Source organism: Siniperca chuatsi, linkage group LG11 (genome assembly GCF_020085105.1).
Source record: "Siniperca chuatsi isolate FFG_IHB_CAS linkage group LG11, ASM2008510v1, whole genome shotgun sequence".
In the NCBI taxonomy this organism is placed as follows: Eukaryota; Metazoa; Chordata; class Actinopteri; order Centrarchiformes; family Sinipercidae; genus Siniperca; species Siniperca chuatsi.
In genome coordinates this window covers 19,697,699-19,720,289 of record NC_058052.1, presented here as the reverse complement: position 1 = coordinate 19,720,289, position 22,591 = coordinate 19,697,699, and the positions used below count along the sequence as shown (strand labels likewise).

The 22,591-nt window shown below is 39.8% G+C and overlaps 2 protein-coding genes across 5 annotated transcripts in view; one reads left to right on the top strand and one right to left on the bottom strand.

The window, feature by feature from the left end:
• Positions 1-11,484, bottom strand: part of ccser2a (coiled-coil serine-rich protein 2a) — a 53,325-nt gene extending 41,841 nt beyond the window's left edge. Inside the window, exon 1 of one of the 4 annotated variants that reach the window (XM_044214184.1) lies at positions 11,204-11,484. In XM_044214184.1, coding sequence (XP_044070119.1) covers positions 11,204-11,231 — 28 coding nt within the window. In that variant the 5' untranslated portion in view covers positions 11,232-11,484. Of the gene's footprint in view, positions 1-4,338; positions 5,414-11,203 lie in introns of those variants that run through there. The other 3 variants (XM_044214185.1, XM_044214181.1, XM_044214183.1) reach the window with 3 other exon arrangements.
• Positions 11,485-13,550: 2,066 nt separating this feature from the next.
• sparcl2 (SPARC-like 2) lies at positions 13,551-20,485 on the top strand. The gene is given in 10 exon segments (XM_044215368.1): positions 13,551-13,905; positions 14,393-14,471; positions 15,267-15,339; positions 15,703-15,814; positions 16,098-16,216; positions 16,304-16,384; positions 16,387-16,457; positions 17,702-17,814; positions 18,924-19,018; positions 20,180-20,485. Coding segments are annotated over 9 exon segments (780 nt in total). The 5' UTR covers positions 13,551-13,905; positions 14,393-14,411; the 3' UTR covers positions 20,236-20,485.
• The last annotated feature ends 2,106 nt before the right edge of the window (positions 20,486-22,591 follow it).

Genomic DNA, 22,591 nt, shown 5'->3' with positions numbered 1-22,591 from the left:
AAATGCCTGCTGTATTGTTGCTCCATAGTAGATCAAGCAGTTTCTCCCATGTGAGTGGATCGCTTGACAAACTGGCACAAAGGCAGATACTGGAGCAATAAACCACTCAACTTTTGAAGGGGCGGGGGAGGGGTGTTGTGCTACAATGTGGGTCTCCTATTCTGGAAAAACTCTGTACCACGCTGCCCCACATTCCCATGCACAGACACACGTGTCTACAATCAAAGAGACACACTCGCCACTGCCACAGGAGTGTCTGGCTATGCCACCATCCTAATCTGCTTCATAAACACACATGGGTACAAACACAAAAACACAGTTATACACACACAAAATCAGGTCAACATGTGCAGGCAGGGCAACCAAAGCCTCTTTGCCCCCGGGGAGGGGGTGGTGACTGTGTGTGTCTATGTGTGTTTAATGGGTAGCAATTAGATTAGGGGTTGTCGCTACTGTCAATGGCCCCAGAACCTCTCAAGTTTCATTCATATCCAGCATGGCAGATCCAAATCCACACACTGCTGTGACAAATGTTCATTCATCATCTGGGTCATCTGACTCATCACCCAGCCACTGGAAGATATCTGTCTGCAGTGCTGATTTTTTTTATTGAATTAGAATTTATTTGTTTTTTATTTATGTTCCCTTTAAGAAATTCCACATCCAACGCTTCTATTCTTCAACTTTGTATTTACCGTAACAGCAAGTAATAAGACAAATATGCAAGGCCCACTGATTTAACAGGCGCTCTAAAATAATTCACCTAGTATGATCATGAAAAGAAGTTAAAAAAATCCAAAGAACTCATTGGTAGAGAAGAGAGATGTCATTAAATCTTTCAATTAACATTTATAGTATTTGACAATGACTTTCTCTATATTTAAGCAAAAGCTGGGTATTGCCTGCTGTATTGATTTTTCAATACTGGCGCCCATACAATACCGAGTTTTGGTACCAATGCCAAAAACAATGCTGTTTAAATTACCTTACATTGCTGAGTATAAACAAATTTGTCTACAAAAATGTATTTTAATTCAACAAAATAAGCCAAACTTGCCACATGCATCAGTGTATAATTGTCCTTAACATAAACAACCATACAAGCGTTTGCCTAAATAAACACTTTTTCACAAAATTATGATTGAATGAGTAAATATCTTGTCAAAGAATCAGAAACTAAGACAAAGAATCAAGAACCAAGCACTGCCAAATGACAGTAAAAGACCCGTTTCTGTTACTCAGTGATATGGACACAATATGGTTGATACCCAGCTAGTTCCCAATACTAGTACAAAAACACAGGTCAGCTCAAGAGGACCACAAACAAACAACAAGATCCTAACTGAGTGACACACATTCAGAGGTAGGGCAGTGAACCGTGCAGGCCATCTGTCAAAAGCTCATATTTGAAAGCCTCCACCTCCCCCCAGAGTATAGTACTGTAAATAATATCCCAGAGCTTCACTAACATCAAATACAAGGCCTGCACTAAACCCCATATTAACCAAGGCCAGCAATGTGCCTTCTGAGGCTCTGTACTGCATATGAAACAACACATGAAACCTCGATAGTGTAAAGGAATGAAAAATGTAAAGAAAACAGGAAGACACAGTCCAACTTAAGTCATGGTTATAATCATACATCTATATAATGAAAACATTATGTTATAGGGAAAGCAAATTGTATACACTGCAACAGGAGAAAGCCTCTAACAACCCTCTAATACTCTGAGTGCTGTTGATCTCATTTTAACCTGGTTTTACATTGAGGTCTACGGAGATAGTTTACATAATTACATTTATCTTTGTTTTCTGGTCTGAATGCTTCACTGCACTGAGAATTGTTCAACAGCAAAAAAATGTTTTATCTCGATGTCCCAAAACCTCGCTGTTTTATAGATTTTGTCTGTGTTATGGAGCAGATTAACAGCCAAGATTAACATCCACTATCACCCCCCAGGGCATGTATGGTTTCTCCCCTCTCAGTCTCAAGAGAGACTAAGAGAGACTTAGAAAAACACAAAAACACAAAGAAAGAGAAAGAGAAGACAGCAAGCAGGAAAAGGAGTGAAAAGGATTACAAAGAGAAGAGGAATGGACAAAGAGACAGACAGATACTGTTAAATAGAGTTACAATGGGAGAGACAGTGAGACTTCAGGACTTCAGGCAGACTTTTCCCACAGAGAGATCTTCTGCTAGACCTGCAACTTAGTATCTCTGCAGTGATCCCTGTGTGTGAAATGAGCAGGAAAGTGAGATGACATCTTTTCTTACTCTCTGCCGTACAGGGAATGGGAGCTTTCTGACTGTCTGCCAGTGAGGCTATTTGGCCTTACTTAATTTCCGACTCAGAGGACAGCCAGACAGAAAGCACCTGGCAGAGATGCAGGAAGGCTGAAAAATCAAATCTGTGAGAGTAAGGTCATTCGTTACTCTTCTGGCACAGCTTTTACTTTTGAACTGCACATGCACACACACTACAGATTCATTTTTCAGGAGTAACAAGATGGATGCTGATAGGATGCGACAGCCCGAGGGCTAGGATCTATTGGGTCACTGGGGCTACGCATGAATGGAGGTGCTCTACTACACACAGTAAATCCCCTATCCTGCTGTGAATCCCCACAGCCGGTCTGTCCCCATCTCCCAGTGCTCATAGTTCCCTATCATTACAAAGTCTCAACACCGTCTCTTAACATAGCAGCATGTCCGGCTACATCCCTCTTTCCTCTCTTACCTTTCCTTCATTCAATTTTGAAAGATTGATAAGGGGAGAATTTTATTTGACTTTATTTAGACTGTGGAAACCCCAGAGAAGGATACAGAGTAAGAGATTACTTACAAAAAAGCAATCCCCTTTTCTATAGTATTTTACAAAGAAAACAGTATACAAGATCAAAAAATGAAATTGAAACTCAACAAGATGGGCAACACCAAGAGTCCCTCACTGGTAGTATTGCCGACCAGCTATTGATGACTTGTATACTTTATATAATTGCTGTATACATTACTGCCAACTATTTTCCAAAGAATAGCATTACTATTCTAGATTTTTAATGCATTTCTCTGCTTTCCCGCAGTTATTTACTTATATTCATTTTAGTGCAGTATGAAAACTTTGAGAGACTTAATCCCTTAGATTTGGTCAAACTTACTGTGTGTTAGTTATCATTGTATGGATAATATAGCTTAAAAGAACAGACAGATTTTTGAAAACAGTCTTTAATAGCAGAGGTGGGCCACCTCGCAAAAAGGGAATACACTTATGAAGTAAAACATTAATCTTCAGCAAAAAAGAGCAATGCTATTTCACTCAGCAAATGCCAGAAATTTAATGAGTGTGGCTGTTTAGACAGTCATCTGCAAACAATTTCCTGAGGAAAACCCTGAAGGCAAAGATATTTTTAACACACATTTGCAAAAACATTACTGGTGTGCAAAGTTTTACAATGTCAGACATTACTGACCTTTCTTCTGTCTGCAATAAACACAATTTGTTTCAGACACATTTTCTGGACTGTCTCATTTTTCAACAAACAAAAACTTCATCATTCCATTAGAAGAAATTGAAAGATGCTATAATCTACAGAGAGTGACTATTTTTTTCTCTGTGGTAGTTTTGCTGTGTCTGACTATTTACTGTGAGGAGTAATTGGTACCTTATAGTTACATTTTCAGAATAGCTTCCAAAACTAACTACAGAGTTTAAAAATGCAAACAAAAGGAATCTTCAGTAAGACTTAACAAGCAAAGCGCTTTTGAATAAAAAAGGGCTATCTGAGTTAACATTCATATAACCTGCCAATCACATGTAGCCCAAATGACTTTCTCACCTCCTACTGAATCTAAACCAGCTTCATTTACATATTCATTTACATATTGGAGTCCAATGTCTCAGCAAAGTAATAACTAGGCCAGTCATCTGAACAGGGCAGTAGTTGGCCATAGCTCTCTCCCTGAAGAGATTAACAGAGTGCCATTAGAGCAGGCTAATAGAATGAGACAGGGATGAAAGCAACACTGACACTAGGCTAATGTGTATTGAGTGAAAGCAATACTGGGCTGAGCTGCACTGATGCTTAGAGATGCTAATCCAATGAGACAGCATAGAGGGTTTGGTAATGCTGTACACTAACTGTGGAAGATGAAATGACCAACAGAGGAAACAGTGAGTAGAGACAAGTGGAGAAAGTTAAGGTGTGGCAACCTGCTACATTAAGAACTACAGTATGAACACATTGCATGTTGCACTATACTGGACCACCACAAGCACAGACACATACAGACACATCACATCACATAAATCCATCCACAGAAAAGTAGATTAGAAAGTATTACCTTAACTCACTGAACTTATATTGACTAGTCCAATCATTAAGATAAGAGCTACATCCTGCCAAGTCACTCTGCACTTTGCTTCTACCATCATCTAAACTGAAAGTAAGGTAGAGCACAGGAACAGGAAGACACTTCAGAGGTTGATCTGTCTACTGCCTGGCTCTCTCCTTGCATGTGTGCCTCTGTGTGTGTGTGTGCGTGTGTGGCGATGGGTGTGTGGGTGGAGACAACAGAGCCTTTATGGGTGTGTTTAATATTTGATAGGGCTTCTTTTAGGAGCACCACTCAGTGTGCTGCAAGAGGAGAGGAGAGGGGAGGAGAGGGGAAGAAAACACCAAAATAAGAAAAGAAAAACATTACAAAGACTCATTTCCAGTGCAAAAGAGATTATTTATAGCAGGAAACATCTGATCATTTATCCACAATATGGTACAAAGTCTAAAGACTAAAGCCACATAATCCCTCCAGACAAAAGAAAATGTATCTACAAGCTAAAGTAGCAATTTTCTGTGCGCACGCTGCTGCTCTAATGTCATGAGATCACCAGAGGGGATAATAAAGGAAAACACATCCTGCCTAGTACTCAGCTGCACATGAAAAGTGACTCTAGTAAAGAGGAATTAGTTGTGGTTCTCATAAAGATTCAGTGTGAATTCAATTTCCCCTACTCATTTCATGGTTGACAGCACACTGGTTCCACTCAGTCAACCATTTTCTGTTAGGTGCCAGCAGCACCCATACAAGTAATGCCAGTTCCTCAATATCTCCTGTTTATAAGTGTCACATGCCCACAGCATGGAGTCTGATCCAACCCACAAAATAACCAATCTGAAAACGTCTAGTTGCAGTCCTAACAATCATGATTAAACTATCAAATGAGATCTTTTTTTTCTATAATTATGCATACAGCCTTGGTTTCAATTTAAAATATCCCATGGCGAAAATCCTGATCTAACCTTGTCAACAAATAACATGACTGTGAAGGAACTCCACCCTGTCACTGAAAAAGTAGATGTGTGAAAGCATATTTCATGATTTGTTATTAAGACTGAACTGTTAATTTCTCTGTATGATGTCAGACGTGATATGAAAAAAAAAACAAAAAACAAAGCTTTAGTGAAAATAACTTGTGCATGACAACATTTTTGAGATGCATGAAAAAATTCATGTTTTTAATCATAAAAAGTACAGGCACATGTATAAGATTATGCGCAGCTATTACAGCCCCCTTAAGTGAAAAATAAATCCTTTATAAGCATGTTTTCTCACATGACTCATGAACACCCCCCCCCCCCACACACACACACACAAACATTTACACAGCAAACTAGGACTCAGAGTCATATGCAGAGTATATGGCCATTTCAGCAACTGCCTCCCTTTACCCAAGCTTTTTTTGATACCAGAAAAATGACATCACTTTCTCTGCTGTATCAATGGTTCTTCTTCACACTGACATGTGAGTTCATTTGAGATATCTCCAGCTTATCTACCATCCGTGCTGCTTACTGGGCATTTGTTTTAATGTAACCTATGCTAACTCTGACTCATTCCTTATCGCCAATGCAAAACAGGCCTCTTATGAGAGGTGAGAGAGTGGCTTCAAGAGAACAAACCTAATGCATTCCATGACACAGAGTCTGGGTTAAGGCCCTGAATATGAAACATGGATTAAATAATAAGCTTTTAATAGATCATGTTCCTAGTGGATTTATTCTCTGTGAATAGACAATACACTGCCATTAGGTCAACTTCCTCTCTGCCCAGCTTCCCTCTGTTCCTGTGCCTCCTTCCTTTCCATTCACTCTATCAGGCTGTCTCTCTTAACGCTTCCCCCAATCTCTACTATTTCCTTAGGCAGCACATTTTTGTACAGTATGTAGCAAACAGTCTCACATGAGGCCAGGGAGAAAAAGGCCTCCTCACATCAAATAAGGCCACAGTTGATGATTAACATCCAATGCCATTCTTTGTGTCCAATTTTTCACAGGGTTGAGTGCTATTAAGTAAACTGATGAAACTAAAAGAGTGTCTGATACAATAAAGTAACTTTTCTATTCACCTCAGGAACCTTCTGGGATAAACTATAGACTGTCTATATAGATGGACGACGCGTCTCCACTTCCTCCCCATAGACTGTAATGAAGCCATAATATTCCAGATACGGGAGCTGTCATCTTGCACTTTTGACGTAATTTGGAGCCAGAGTCTGCGCAGTAATGATCGGGGGGTTGGAGCCGCGGTATCGAGGTCCCACCCACACACCTGGCTGACTCAATCGCGAGCAGAGCGCAGCTGTCAATCATGACATGAAACCCTGTATTTATAGCATCAAATAAGTAATTAAAATCAAATTTATCTGAAAAACGAACACTTGAACATCAGCATAAGAACTACCTAAAATGACAGAAACGATGTGTACTTTGAGTTTTTAGTTTGGCCAATGTCCCATCCGCTAACATGGAGGGGGCAGTGTTTATGTCTTACACTGCAACCAGCCACCAGGGGGCGATCAAAATGTTTTGGCTTCACTTTTGGGGAGCTGTCATGTCGTCCATCTTTATATGTTCTATGGGATAAACTGACTCATTAGTGGTGGTTATGGCTAGATATACCCCTGCTGTGTAAATTGCTTTGAACACAGAAAGGCACCATAACACAATGAAGTCCACTGTGTGGTGATGGTAGATGCTGCAGTTGAGCCTTCCATGCAAACAAAGTATTTGAATAACAACTTCACGTCTGTGCAGGTGACAGCATAGACTGACTGACATTTGAGAACAGCAATTGTTTTTGGCTTTGAACGAGTTATGAGTAATGAATCAAATATCACTATAGTCTCACAACACCTCAGCCATCAGATCCAGAGCTTAAACTTTACAGGTGTGTCACAAGAAATATCCTATGTTATCCTGGGCGAAATGCCAGTTTAGAGGCGACAATGAAATGGAAGTGACCAAAAAGAGGCGATGTACCAAATGAAACTGGTTCAGTAACATGAGAAAAAAGACACTCAGAGAACATTTCATTAACTGGGCAGTGCTCTGGAAACAAGCCATCATGTCTGAGAAAAACACCTATTTTGAACAGATGCATGCGGATTACAGCAGGTCACAAATTATGAGTGAGAGTGACTCAGCAGTGTTTGTGCAGAGATGTTAAAAAGCAAACTATTACCCTCAAACCACAGCTCACTTTTTCCAGCACATTCATTGTCCCATGTCATAAAGATGCTATATTATCACTAGACTCAAAGCCTTGAAAGATTACTGGGTTGTACAATATATAACACATACTTCCAGTATATTCAAAGCTATTTAAAACCATTATTTTTATTGTAGAGGGCAAGTAGCACTGTCAACAGTAGGCCTTTTTACAGAAGACATTTTGACATGTCACAGGTATCAATAATAAAATGAATGGTGGCTGGATTAAATTTAGCTGCTTCAGTTTAAGAGTCCTGGTATTATGCATGCTGGCTCACTGAGACACTTGAATGGAACAGAGCCATCATTAATGTTATAAGTAACATCTGTGCTTTTCCTGCTATGACAAGTCAAAATGTGAAGCAGGTCTATTACAGTCTACAGAGTAAAAGACTTCGGACATTTCAGCCACTGCTCATTGTATCTTCACAATAAATATCATCATCAAGCCAATAATGACACACATCTGCTCCAACCACCCTGCATTTTGTTCATAATGACACCTGTAAAAACACAGTATTTAGAGCAAAAGAGCAGACTGACTCATTAACTGACAAAAACACTCCCAGGCACTCAACCCATTCCATATAATAGTACTGCTTTCTTAAAGTACAGAACAGAAAACATAAGTTGTATACAACCTACAATCTGATATAACAGAGCAGTTAAAAATTGTGCAGCATATCAGCGTAAATAAGGTGATTGTAAATTTATCAGTCTTGATAAAAAATTTAAATAAAAAGTTTAATGTTTAATGTCAAAGCACTTTAACGTCATACTCCACCTTCCACAAATCAGGGCAGGACTTGCCAGAGGAAGAGAAATTACCTTTTTTCCCTAATTTACTTTAATATATTAGTTGTTTATGTCATACTGATGCTGTAGTATTAGTAATATGCTGCCTTTTAAATTTCTACTACATAAGGGTACATCTTTGGTTGTTTTCAGATCTGTTTTTCTAACCCAAATGCACCATAAACAATCACCCTGTCAAAAACTCCACAGTCATGCCACAGACACATGAAAATCAATCGTAAAGCAAAATGTGAATGAGTTTACATGCAAAGAGTACTCCTATATATTAGAACATTCTTGGCCGCCAGTATTTTTTTATTCTAAGGGCATTTCCTGATCTTTGAAGGGCATTTTTGCCCCAAGCGCCTGCCAATTTCTAACCCTGTGTCAGTCCATCTGAGATCCTGTGTCTACACTCAGCTATTCCAAGCTCTTAAACATCTGTGGTCTTACTAAGGGAATGACAGAACTGATAAGCGTGGCTAAGTATAGCTCTAGTGATAGGCCACATAGTGAGAGAGAGACGAGGGCAAGGAGGATCAGGGGAAAGTCAAAGTCACATCAAGTCGCTAGCCTCTGAGCACAGCACCACAACACACACATGAAAACATGCACAAAACTATAACCACATATTTTAAGACTATGCTATTAGATCCCTCATTGATTTTGAATTATAGTCAGTCAAAGAGTCAGAAAAAATACAGGGAACAAGAATGAGAGAGAAATGCCATGTCCGTTTTGTTCCAGTAAATGAGATCAGAAAGAAATGACAATATAGGCCTACAGTAAATACAACACTGGAAAGGATGACTACAGACAGCTCATGGCTGACAGTCTGAGGAGCTGTTTAACACTCACCTTGCTCAGAAATTACAGACTGAGGGAGTCCGTAATTTCTGGCATTATCATACAAATGACTCAGTATTTCTCTATGCTGGAAGTAATCACTTTTAGCATCATGCAAGTACACTTTAACATCTTATCTGTTGGTCTCAAGGTTGCCCTTAAGGGGCTTTACAGTGTCTTGGAATGACTACTATGCACGGGGTAATGTGTATAATGTGTATCTTCACACATAGCTAGAATACAAACAACACTGACGCAGACGGTTAGGGTACACATAAAGACAGGCAGACGACAGAGACACAGTCTGGAAAAACCCTAACATATTGAAGTGCAATTTGGGGGGTTTTCAGCAGACAGGCGCACAGTGGAGACATTCAGCTGTTGTTGGGGGGAATCAGATTGTAAACACACCCTCAGCCAAGGTGGCGCTCCAGGACCTATGCCAACAGGTGCCTGAGGAACACACACATGGTTTGCATGTGTGTGTGCGTGTGTGTGTAAATGCAACCCCACCCAAACACTGGAACACCAGGGGGAGTGTCCATCTCACTTACACTAAGGGCAGTCAGTCATGCCTTATCCTAACGTGTACTGGCTTGTTGATGCCATGGCGCTTTGCACTGTCTGCGGCTGTAATAGATCACAGCCAAAAATGGTACACACACGCACACACACACACACACACACACAGTTATGAGACTTGACTGACAGCAACTTCAGTTGTGGTATAAAAATATGAATATGTGAGGCTGCACTGCATGGTATAAAAACCCTGGCTAAATTTGAACTCCTGTCTGAGTGGAGCATGAAGGCGCGTGAGGCATCTTTAGTTACCCTTTAATCCTGACACGTGCATGAGGAACACACATCTCAGTTGCGTATCTGAAACAAGACTGAGTTCCCTTCATTAACCATTGAGCCATACAGAGAGACTGTGTGACATGGTGACACACGTGTCAAGCAGCAATCCTGCAAGATTTTTCCAATTTATCTACATCATGAGATCAGTGTGCACAATTGATTGTAATAATATGTTATATAATAAGTTACATTTTATATGCTTATTACATAAAGGCTTGGTCATCCTCATTCATGCTACAGTGACTCTTTCCAGGGCATGTTATGACTGTGGGGGGTGATGCTGTGACGTTAGAAAACATGGCATCTTCTGCTTCACGGGGTGGCAGCACAGAGAAAAACTACTGGCAACCTCATCAAAGGCTCTTTTAGGTTGTTTGTCTTCATCAGTTTAATTTTAAAACTATATGTAACTACAATGTTCTGTACCCACACATACCCAAACATAGAAATAAGGAGATTTATTACTATATAAAGGCACCCAATATTGCTGACACGGTAACTTTCATTGTTTTCTCATCATGTGATCATCAATCCTATCAATCATAATAGGACGTATGTAACCTGATCCATGTACAATATGATTGCACTTACCTGAATTATGCCGTTAAATGCATATTTACAACCTCAACGATGGGTCAGCAAACATCCCACTTGTTCGTTGTCTTGTAAATAACAACATGGTTCAAAGTAGAGGCAGTCTTTCACTATCCGTTTAAAACAGACTTTGAACGTTAACATTCATTCATGAAGTCACAACTAGCCCACAGCCAACAGTCATTACACAAGGTTAATGAAAAGCTTTACGCTTGCTATAATATCAAGTCTGTTCTGTAACAACCAAATCAACTACGTCGAGTCCTGTACAAAATAAATAAGCAAAATGTTGGGAATTGCTCGCATTTCCACAAAGTACTTCCACTTTAACGTTAAAAATAGCCCGAAGCTACTGTACCACGGAGCCGTTAGTTTAACTATCACAGTGTCAACACCGACCATCTGATGATACCGAGCATTACCGACTGAAAAAGACGGTCCGTAAAGCGGCGGGCAAACGTAAACAAAATTCGGCCATGTCAGTGATGTGAAATCCTCATACAAAACAACTTAGTCCTTTAAATAAAGTAACCGCAGCAGGCAACAACCTCTCGGTAACGTACAGACTGACTTCCCATAGCAGTTTATCATTCCGACATCGTCCTCTCGCTTCCAGCTGGGCGGAGCGTGTACATGTCACCTGGGTCTCAAAGGGTGACATTGCATGCTAATCTCGAAGTGCTTGTTTGTCTACATCTGTGTACTGTTTTTTTTAAAGATGTCGCCTGTATGTTTAGTGCTGATTCAATTAGTTTTTTTCCGGAGTGTGGCTTCAGTCGTAGCTCCGTTCACCGAAAGCAAACTAGCTTGTAAACTACAGCCTTCCAGCTAGCCGTTGAAGTGACGTCAGACTACAGAGGCGTGCAGGGTTGTATTGTGGTACTCTGCACGTGAAAGTAGATCACAATAAAGCACTAACGCTATTACCTTCTGTTTATTATTAGTCAGTAATAGCAGCAGTGGTGGAATTTTTACTCACGTAGTAAATTTACTCAAGTGTTTTACTTGAGTACAAATTCGAGGTACTTGTACTTTACTTGAGTATTTCCATTTTATGCTACAACACTTCTAAATATTAAACTGAAATATTTAACTTTTTACTCCATTGCAAGTGTCTGACAGCTTCAGTTAGGATGTTACTTTTCAGATTACAATTTTTCATACCCTTCCTGTCCGGTGAAAACCATGTATCTCCAAACTTGGTGATTTTGAATGGAATTATTTCTGATAAATTGAAGGATTAAGTGTTCCTTTATGGGTTGAGATACTTCCCCTACTTCTTTAGCTAAATAAACTATTTAAATCCCCCCTTGGAAAACTGCTGTTTTTCTGAGCTCATGAAAAGTTATTCGTACTTTAAGAATCTGAATACTTCTTCCACCACTGAGGTAACACTGATAGAAAGTTGCTGTTAGTTGTAGCAGTAGGCTAGTAGTGGTAATACCACTTTCTAATGAGGCACCCTTTATAAAGGGTTTATAAGTCATGTAGCTGATGGCTTTTGGGTCAATAGCACCATTTACTAACGCTTTATAGGTCAGTTATAAGCCATTAATAAGATAAACAATTGGGTTGCCAGGTTGTGAAAAATCCCTTTGGCCAGTCAAACTGTCTACATAATTAACTAAACAGCTAAAGGGTTTTATAGCAACCAAAGGCTTTCTTTCTTTAATGGTTTATACCTGAGCTGTAACATATTATAAATAAAATGATTTATTAGCCATTAACAAAGCCATTAGTTGCAACGGTAAGGGTGCCTTATTAGAAAGTGCTGCCTAAAGTTGCAGCAGCCTATTAAATCTCATATTTATTGTTGTGACAGCTTGAATTAATCCATGCTGTCACAACAAGCTTCAAAGCTCCCTCAAAGCTGTTATGTTAGAAATTACAGACTCATGCATTCTTAAGAATAAGTTAAGAGTCACGCCTTCAGATGTTGCACAAAAACCTGATTTAAGCATTTATTAGGCTATTATTATCTCTGTAGACTTTATATTAAAGGATATGATTGCCCAACAGCAGATATTGTTATGGTGGTAATGGTGTAATTTGTGACACAAAAGCATGTCTACCTTAGTTAGGTTAATTCATGGTTTTACAATTAGGGTAATAAGATAAGGTAATAAAACTTTCCTATATAATCTGCCTAAACTGTCCCTAAATTCAGGGACGGATCATGGCTACACCCACTTTCTTTTTCCTAGATATATTTTATTGTTTTTTATATTTTACTAATTCATGTTTTTTGTATTGTGTTTTCTCTTCAATTTAATATTCAGCACGTCTTCCATACAACGAGAGGAGCTTACTCAGGGAAAATCCCCCTATGGGCTACAGATGAAAACTTTCTGGCTAACTCTGGCATATTTTCAGAAATGTTATTAATGTGCACTGTCCCTGTCAAAGAAAGTAATAAACTAAACTAAACTAAATCATGGTTTCATTAAATATTTTAAGAGGGAACTGAGTCAAAAAGCCAACTTTAAAACCAAAAGTGTTCATAAAACTCTGGCCTACCTTTAAGGAGAAAAAAAAATCAACAGACTGAAAGATAACTTGTTTGCTTTAAAATACATTTTGTGATTTTACCTGTTTTGTTACCACAGAATTTGTACCAGGCATACAGTGAAACTGTTATTGACCATCATAACCACTAGAGAGCAGCCTTTTCCCTGTTATTGCCTTTGACAGTTCATATTTTCAGTGTCCTATGTGTACACACATTCATTCTCTTTATGAGATATGAGTGTAAGAGCGAGAAGAAGTGTGTCCATATGCTCTCTCTTGCTTGTAAATCTTCCTGGGGACCAGTGCCAGCTTCAATGAAAACCACTCCACTTCCCAAAAAACTCACCCACCCCCCACCCCCCCACCCCCTTCTCTTTTACTCTCACACTCTCAGCAAGTACAGCTGTCCTGTACTTCTCCCCATATTCCATCTCAGCAACATTCAACTGCACAATATAACGCTGAGTTTAGATACCTGTGTACTCAGCTGCAATCAACGTCAAGAGGCATCAAGGAGCTAATGTAAAGGAAGAAGTCAGACAGACAGGGGAAAGCAGAGAGGAAGGGTTCAGATAAGGCAAGAATGTAAAAATAGATGGATCAAATGAAAAGAAAAAGTAAAGACTGCTGAAGAGGGCTGTAAAAAGAATACACCTCCAGAGGAGCCGGGTAGACGGACAGAAAAAGGTATCTGGCAACAAGGAAAAGAAGAAGAACACTAACAAGGGAATAACAACAGAAGAAAGGAGTGACAGAGGTAAGATGTTTTTTTTCAAGCAGCAGCTGGGATAGAAAATTACTTGTTAGACTGTAATAACTTCCTCAACTGGAAGCTGAATGTCCTGTCAGTGTAATTCAACCCTCTGTTTCCTCTGTGATGGAAAATGATTGTTTTCTTGAGACTCAATGAGCTGCTTTGTTTCCCAGCTACATTATCAGAATGACTGGAAATAGAGTAATAGTCGGTAAATGACACCATAGAAGAAAGAAGGGAAAAAATGATCTGGGTAAACTGATAGTCCTTCAGCGCTATTTATTTTTTAGATTTTAACTCAAATGTAATTGCTATCAAGAAAGGTAAATCTAGAGGGATGATGCTGCTGGAAATAGTTACAAATATGTTTGATGTTTCTTTGCCAGTCTCATATATGTTCCACAGAGATAGCAAACACAGCTATGTTTGCAAGATCAGAGTGAATTAGTCCAATAATTTCTTCCTGAAATTTGTCAATTTCCTCTTGTAGTCCACTGGATGTTTCAGCCATGAACCTGAATTTGACCTTTGTCTTGTTTCTGCTCCTTCTTCACACTTGTACAGCCATGGTAAGTTTAACTTTGTCTGTGGCTTCTGCCTAAATTTGTCAATTTGCATGTGGATATGAGAACAATAACGCTGAATATGCATTAAAAACGACAAACTAGTTGGGCACAAACCTTAATAAAAATGATAATTATATTATTGTTTTATGACCTGAGAATTTTTCATAACCACGGTTGCAACTATAAACAAATGGTAAAAGATCACATGGATATTTTGTACGATACTCAGTGCACATAGTCTTCCCTCACCTGTTTGCCATTCCAGTCATCAGGATTGTTTTGCGATAAGTGTTAAAACAGCAATTCCTGAGTTATGGAAGTGTGGCTTCAGTATTTTGAATCAGCATTGCACCTGTTTTCCATCTGATCTGGGAGGATTTTGGGGGCAGATGTGGACCTGGCGCCGACTACAAAGTTTCTCTTAAATATAAGTTTGAAATTGGGACATATGAGGGCAGATGGATGAGATGCAGAACGTATGCCATTTTGTTTTTTATCATCTACACTACACTAACTTCAAGAGGCTGACATTTTTTGATTATTTAGATTAAGGGTCTTCACCTGTGATGCATCACATTGATGAAAACAGAAATTACTGTCATGTGAGGACACAGGATGATCCAAAGTTTAAGTCCAAACTTGTAAGACAATGAAAGACAAGTTTATACCTGAGTTTAGTGCATGCCTCTGGAATGACATGAGGAAAAACATATGATCCTTTCGTGCTTTCAGCTCTGCCTAGAACTTGATAGGGAACTTTCAGAAAATTGTATCCGTGTGTGTGTGTGTGTGTGTCAGGGAGGCAGAGCCCAGCGCAGACAGCGACAAGCTGAGGAGAGCCTGAGACCGTATATTGGCAGAGTAGAGCCAGGTAAGACTTTAACGTACAAGACAGTGGATTAATGCCATTTTCTGACTGCATGACAGTTATATATCTCTTATAGAGAGATTAAGGTGGTTGTCACATCATTCATTGTCCTGCCATCATTCTTTTATTTTACTTTTTCCTCTTCTAACTTGTTTTTTTTCTTCATCCATGACTCTATGACATTTTATTATCTTAAATAGACCTTTATGAGGCATTTTATATGATGCGCTTATCTGAAATACCTTTAATCAGTACTGAAAGCTGAATAAGTGGTCATCAAAGCAGGCCTGTAATCAGGCAAAAAAAAACACAGTAAAACTAGGAACCAGAAAGACCATGTAGTAACAAAGTTGTTTAATGTTTCAGAAAAGCTTTGTGAGCTGCTGAAATGCCATAGTCCAGTGGGGTCTTGGTGCCAGGTAGTTCAGGAAAATGGAGTCCTCGTCCCCAAGTGTGTTTGTCCCCAGTCCTGTCCATGGTAAACACCTCATGGCATTTAAACCAAGTAACAGGCTATTTGGGATTTTGATAATTTTCTGTTTTTGACCAGCAAATGTAATCAAATGTATCCTTTATGTTTATGTGAAGTTGATTATTCACTGTCTTTGGATTTGGCAATTATGCTCATGTAAAAAAAAAAAAAAGATGTAGATTTTGGGATGAACTCATAAAGTACAGCAGTTTATTTAATCCAAGTGTGCACGCTGAATGATCCATCCTCACATATAGTTTTGCATATGGGCACTGGCTCATGCAATCAGGCAGAGGGCACCAGTGTGCAGTGTTCTGGGAAAGACATATGGGAATGAGTGTTTGTTGCATAAAGAAGCCTGCAGAAAGAGACGCCGCACCGGACTGGCTCACACAGGACCCTGTCTGGGTAAACATACACAGCATTAGATATTACGCACATTTTCCACTGTGCACTACAGCCTGTAAAATGAGCTCTGTTATCCTTCTTGATCAGTCCCCAAGGCCAAATGCACTGAGGAGGAGTTGAGCCAGTTTCCATATCGTCTCCTGGACTGGTTTCTGCTCCTGAGTCGCATGGGGAGTCCTACACACCTGCTGCCCTGCCTCAGAACTGCCTCAGCCACGCTCAGAGGACAAAACTGGCACAGGTAGCTGAAACTTCACGCTTGAAGTGAGCCTAAGTGGACTGAGTGACAGACACCGAAAGTCTACATCCAAGGGGGAGAAGATGATTGTAGAGTAGTAGACATGATTTATGATTTACGATGACCTCAGCTAGTGATAATGCAATTTAAATCAATATCCACAACAAAATGTAATGCTAAAGAAACTATAGCCGGAAGAAAAAGATACCAAGGGATCACTTTCACTCTCAGTGTAACCTAACACTAAACATAAAGTTGTTTATGACACCAGACACCATCATCGTGCTAGTATACAAATTGCGCTTCATGGATTGTCTAGCGAGAAATCAATGTTAACAGCCGACTTTAAGTGGCAAGTTCTTGTGTTGCTTGTGGTGTGGTCAACCACATAATGAGACAGGGCTCTTAAGAACATCATGTAAAAAATAGTATTTGGTCAATAATCACTAAATTATTCAATAAGATGGTGAATAGAGGGATAACTTAATATCCTCCAGGCACCTTGACCTCCTGGCCTCAAATGAATTAAAAGAAAACTCATGCATTATTATGATGATATGAAAAATGATATACAGTGTTTTGGAATGAGACTATTTTTGTGGTACTTCATACATCTCCAACTCTATGTGCCTTCCTCCTAGATTAAGGATTTTGTCTTTCAATAATGTTAACTGTAGCATGGATAAAAATATGCTTTGAGCTGAATGCTAACATCAGCATGCTAACATGCTCACAATGACAATGCTAACATGTTGATGTTTAGCAGGTATAATGGTTACCATGTTCACCATTGTGGTTTAGCATGTTAGCATGCCAACATTTGCTAATTAGCGCTAAACAGAGCGCAGATAAGGCAAGTTTTGCAAGTATTTGGTCAAAAATGTATTAAAAGTATTGGACAAATTAAAAATGTGAACCACTGATGGTGCTAGTTGAAAAGTCAGAAGATGGTGCTAGTTGAAAAGTCAGAAGATTACCAAATTAATTAGGATTCATCCTTTGAAGACACTGAATGTCGGTACCAAATTTCATAGCAATCCATCTAATACTTGTTTGTTTAGATTTTTCAGTTTTGCCTAAAGTGGTGCGCCAACCAACAGACCGACATTGCCATCCCTAGACCCATGTTGCAAGCATGGCTAACAATGCATGTTTATTTCATTTATTGCGATGTAAAGTAAAGAAACAATTATAAGTTGTAACAGTTTGCCTCTTTTCTCTTTATCTCTCTTCCTTTCTCTCTTTAGCAAAGATTTACTGTACTGGACAAGAACAAAGACGGCAAATTGAGCCGCAGGGACCTGAGGAAGCTGCATTACAAGAGGATGCCTCTGGAGCACTGTGCTGCACCATTCTTTCAGTCAGTCTCACCTCCAGCAGCTAATGCTACAAGGCTGCTTCCAAGATTTTAGCTGTTGGGCAACAGTAGCAAACTGTATGATTAGTTGACTCAAACTTAGTTGACTCAAATTTAGTATGTAGCATGGGACGAAAAAAATCTATGATTACATGGCCTATTTATAAGTAGGTAAAATCTTACTTACCATAAGGTGACTAAGGGGTCAACAAGGTATGGACAGTGTTGCTCACTATGTCCATATCACCATCACCTCATGTCGCACAAAGGTTCATAATGTGAACCTTCTGTCTCTTGCAATATGTTATTTTTCAGCTAATTACTGAAACACCAAGGGTTAAAAATGTCACACCGCGATGCATTTCACCCCCGCTCTGTGACCAAGTTGCACCTCCCACCATGCTGTTCTCTCTGCACGCCATCTATCCATTCATCCTCCATGCCAATACACGCTTCCTGTGTCCTCCTCCCTTCCAGTCTCATGGCCACACCATCTTTCCATCATCTTACTCCTCCTCCATGTCGAAGCACTTCTTTTCCCCCTCTGCGCTTCCTACTTTCCTTTCATCTTTCCTACAAATAGACTTATCCTCAGGCTCACTCTCTGTCAATCCCTCCTTCGTTTTCACTCTTGTCTCATACTTTCATCCTTCCATCTCTCCTCCTTTCTCTACCTTCCATACTCCCACCCAACCCCCCTTTTCTCTGCCAGTCTGCAGTGACAGGTTTTGTGGGAGTAGGGCTGGCTGTGTCAATGTCAAGCCATTCCCAGCAATGATAATGTTTATTACCCACTGTGTCTCCCGCTGCCCATGGATTAACACAAATTGAAGGAGTACCCTTCAGAGATAACACTGCAGGGTGAACTAAAAGACAATGGCTGTTCAAGAGCCCCAATGCAATTGTTTCCATACTTGTGGATATGTCTTTATACCATCTCTGTGCGTATCTATACAACTCTGTCATGTCGTGTTTGCATGGTTGTGTGTGCATGTAACAAGTGCATGGGTTCATAAAAGTATGAGTGGATGCATGTGTTTCTGCAGTTGCTCTGTTGTCTGGCGGGGCCATGTTATGAGGTCACCATGTCTTATACTGTGCTGTGTTTGCAGGTCATGTGACCGTAACAGGAACAGGAAGGTGACACTGCGAGAGTGGACAACCTGTCTGGTGGATCGCTCCGAGTCCTGGTTCTACCATTTCATGTGTTAGTCACAACTTTTGCCCAATGTTGCTGTAATTTCTCATAGTCACAGATGGCTGATGAAGGTTATAGCTTACTTAAAACCCCTTTTACTGTAATGGAAAGCCCAGATTAGTCTAGTGTATTTTATGCAGAGCAAAGATCCTTCTTCTTCTTGAAGCTTAACAGGATACTTTACATGTTCTTCCATAATGATTCCATCCATTTTGCTTCAAGCTTTACTCCAAAATTAGGTCTAAAATGTGACTCTTCTCCTTAGGAACATAATTTCCTGGACGATGATTACACTCATTCATTAAAGGGGTAATTTAGTGCTGCACAGTCATAAAGTTGATGGACTTCCAAGAGCCAGTTTAAAAAATTAATGGTCAAAATAGTGGAGGCCAAGATATCATGACTTTTATTGACTTTAACCCTGATTACATTATTAGGTTTTTTCCACCAGACCTTAGAAAGCTCCCCCCTGGATGACAGTCAGCTGTTTTCACAGGCTTACTCCTCGTGACGAGTAAAATGATTCAGGCTTGATTGTTCATTCTTGGTATCCAGTATTTTCAGATCTGAATTTCTTATCTTGAATTTTAGAGTCTGGATTTGATCAATCAGACACCAAAATTTAGATCAGAACATCCCGATCTGAGCACAAGCAACCTGATTCTTTGGATCCAAATTGAGCTTACTGAATTTGAACAATTTAAATTTTTAAAAATAATATATAACTTATCTGTCTGAATGTGTGAATCCTAAAAATATATATACTGTAAATTAAGTTTTTGAAATTGCACAATTTGATATTGACTGTCATTGACCACGTATATTCATATAGATGGTTTTCAATGTAAAATATTTCAGTGCTATAAATTCATTTGTATTTCATTTATTCAGTAGTGATTAAATTGCACAATTAGGTGTTCAGTTTCGTATAAGATTCAAATCTTTATGGCCATTATTTGCTTCGAGTACCCCTTGTCAATATTATTGACATTTTCTGCTAACTAAAGACCACAAGAAACATTTCAGTTATTTTTTTTTATTTTTTATATTTTGTTAGAACGTGCCTTTTCCAAGTCAGTAAAGCCAATTGTCTACAGTGTTTTTAATTTGTCTCACTTATATTGCAGGTCATTCCAAACCAAAATGATTAGTTTTTTGTTTTATCCACAGCAATGAGAATGGGTTCCCACGAGCTGTGTCCTACAATCAAAGAGAACTACCTTTGACTTGAAAAACAGCCATGAACTCCTGCATCTCTTTTGTACCGTAAAGAACTCGCTGAAGACAACATCACCACAGTTATCTGATTTAAAAGCTACAGGATGGCATCTCTACACACTGTTCACTCTTTCAGTCTGTTTCACTTTGTATTCGAGCTTGTAATATAATGATTTATCATGTCATCAAACCTGAAAGTCTGCTGGTCGTCTGTGCTTTCATGTGTGCTCAATGGGACAAATAAATGGATGGACTGACCACCAGTATTGTTAATTGCATTAGCTGACATTTATATATTTATGTTGTAAAAGAGTGGAGACAATAGGCAACATTAATCAGCAAATTACATGGCATGCTTTGAATAACCAATTAAAAAGGGAGGATGACAGTGATGCAGACAGACAGCGTGATGTATAGAGAATGACAAACAAGATGGGAAATAAAGATAAGGGGAAAAGGAACGCTTAGTATCGGATGACGTGACCGGAGAAGCGACAAAGTGATAATAAAGGGGGGTGAAGGGGAGAAGTAGAGGAAAGTGTCATAATGCACTGGAGGAGAGCGAGGGAGGGAAGGAGCGAGGGAAGCAAAGTGACTGAAGGAAGGAGAGAGAAGTACAAAGTGTGTTTGTGAAAGATGGGAGGAGGTAATGCACTGTAAATGGGACTTGAGATTAATGGAGTAATGCATAAAAAATGGATCAGAAATGAGGGAAAGACTGAGAACGGAGGGTGAGAGGGGGAAGGGATGGCTGAGAAAGCCGGAGGAAAAGAGGAGAAGAGGAAATGCAAGAAAAAAGGTTTTCATGCTGCAAAACATTTCCTTTACAGCCAACTGTAAATAACATCTCTGAGCATGATGCAGAATATTTGAAACACTTGACCTCTGTCAAGGTCAAAAAACTTGCATAATGCAAGCTGCATACTGACTTTTTGTATGTATGCACCATCTATAATACATGCTGCTCTGAAAACTCTTGTTGCATCTTGTTTGTTTGCCTCTGTTTTGTGCGTGAATTTGTGTGTGGTTTCACTTGGTGCTACAAGATCAATAGGAGGATGTGTGAGTGGCCTGGGGTGGGTTCTTTGGTATGACTGGTTTCTCTGGACTAATTAGCCTTCCAATTTACCATGCCTGAAGAATGGGGGGGCATTGGAAAGAAGATGAAGAAAGGGGGAGAGATTTCAGTACTCAATATGAGATGCAGCTTCAGTGCAGACACAAGGCAAACAAGGACCAAAGGCTGCTCGCTCTACATGTTGTGCAAAAAGAAAGTGCATCACTATAAATATCAAAACAAGATGTTTTCATTCCATCAGATTTTCACTCAAAACATTTGATAAAGTGGAGTGGACCACTGGAGGGCTGCAGTTCGTCTTGGGGTACAGAGTGAAAAACAAGTCTAAACTGGGAGGAAAAAAAGGAAAACAGGCATGAAGAAAGAACAAAAGCGGAGAGATTAACTGTACTGAATTGTATTTGTTAATGATGAGTGACCTGCAGAACGGCTAGTTGTTGGTCCTGTCTCTCCGCTATGAAAAGAAACGCTCTGAATACAAAAACTTCCTCCACCAACAAACATCTCTCCTTAATTGCTCCCTTCTTCCCCAGAGACTAGTCCCTTTATCCAAAAAAAACAAATAAAATGAGTTGTTGGACCACCCCTGGAGGTCCAGCATAGCCTACACACCTCCTCCTTCTCCTCCTCACCGCTGCTCCTTCTTTGTGTGTCTTTATACTCCCCTCCTCTGTGCTAATAAATTCCCTCTCATTACCTCTGGACCACCATCTCCACCTCCTTCCATCCCCCCATCCAAACACAGAGAGGGCAGTTGTAGATTGATCCACCTAATCCTACTTTACCTTCCCGTCACACACAACCCGTTCACCTCCCCTCCCACTGTCCTCCCCTGTCACACCCTATTTGGGTATTAAAGGAGCGCGATATCTGAGTGCCACCCACCTCTCTAACCTTGTTCTCTCCCCTCCTCCTCCTTTGGGTGCTGATCAGTGATGGCTTGCTTGCATCTCTGTCTTTTTCTCTCACACACATTTACACACACACACACACACACACACACACACACACACACACACACACACACACACACACACACACACACACTCCCAAGGGACTCTGACAGCACAGGAGCAGATGGGCGGCTGCTGATGACATGTTGTTAAAAATAAAGATTCCTGTTAACCCGTTGTCAGCTAGCACACCCTCCCTCACGTCTCCCCCATTTCATCTCATCTCTCACTGTCAATCCCTCTTTCTCTCTTTGCTTTTAGTCTTACAACTGTCCATAAAGGCTATTACTCAGTACCAAAGCCAACTAACTGTGGCAGTGAAAGCACGGAGCC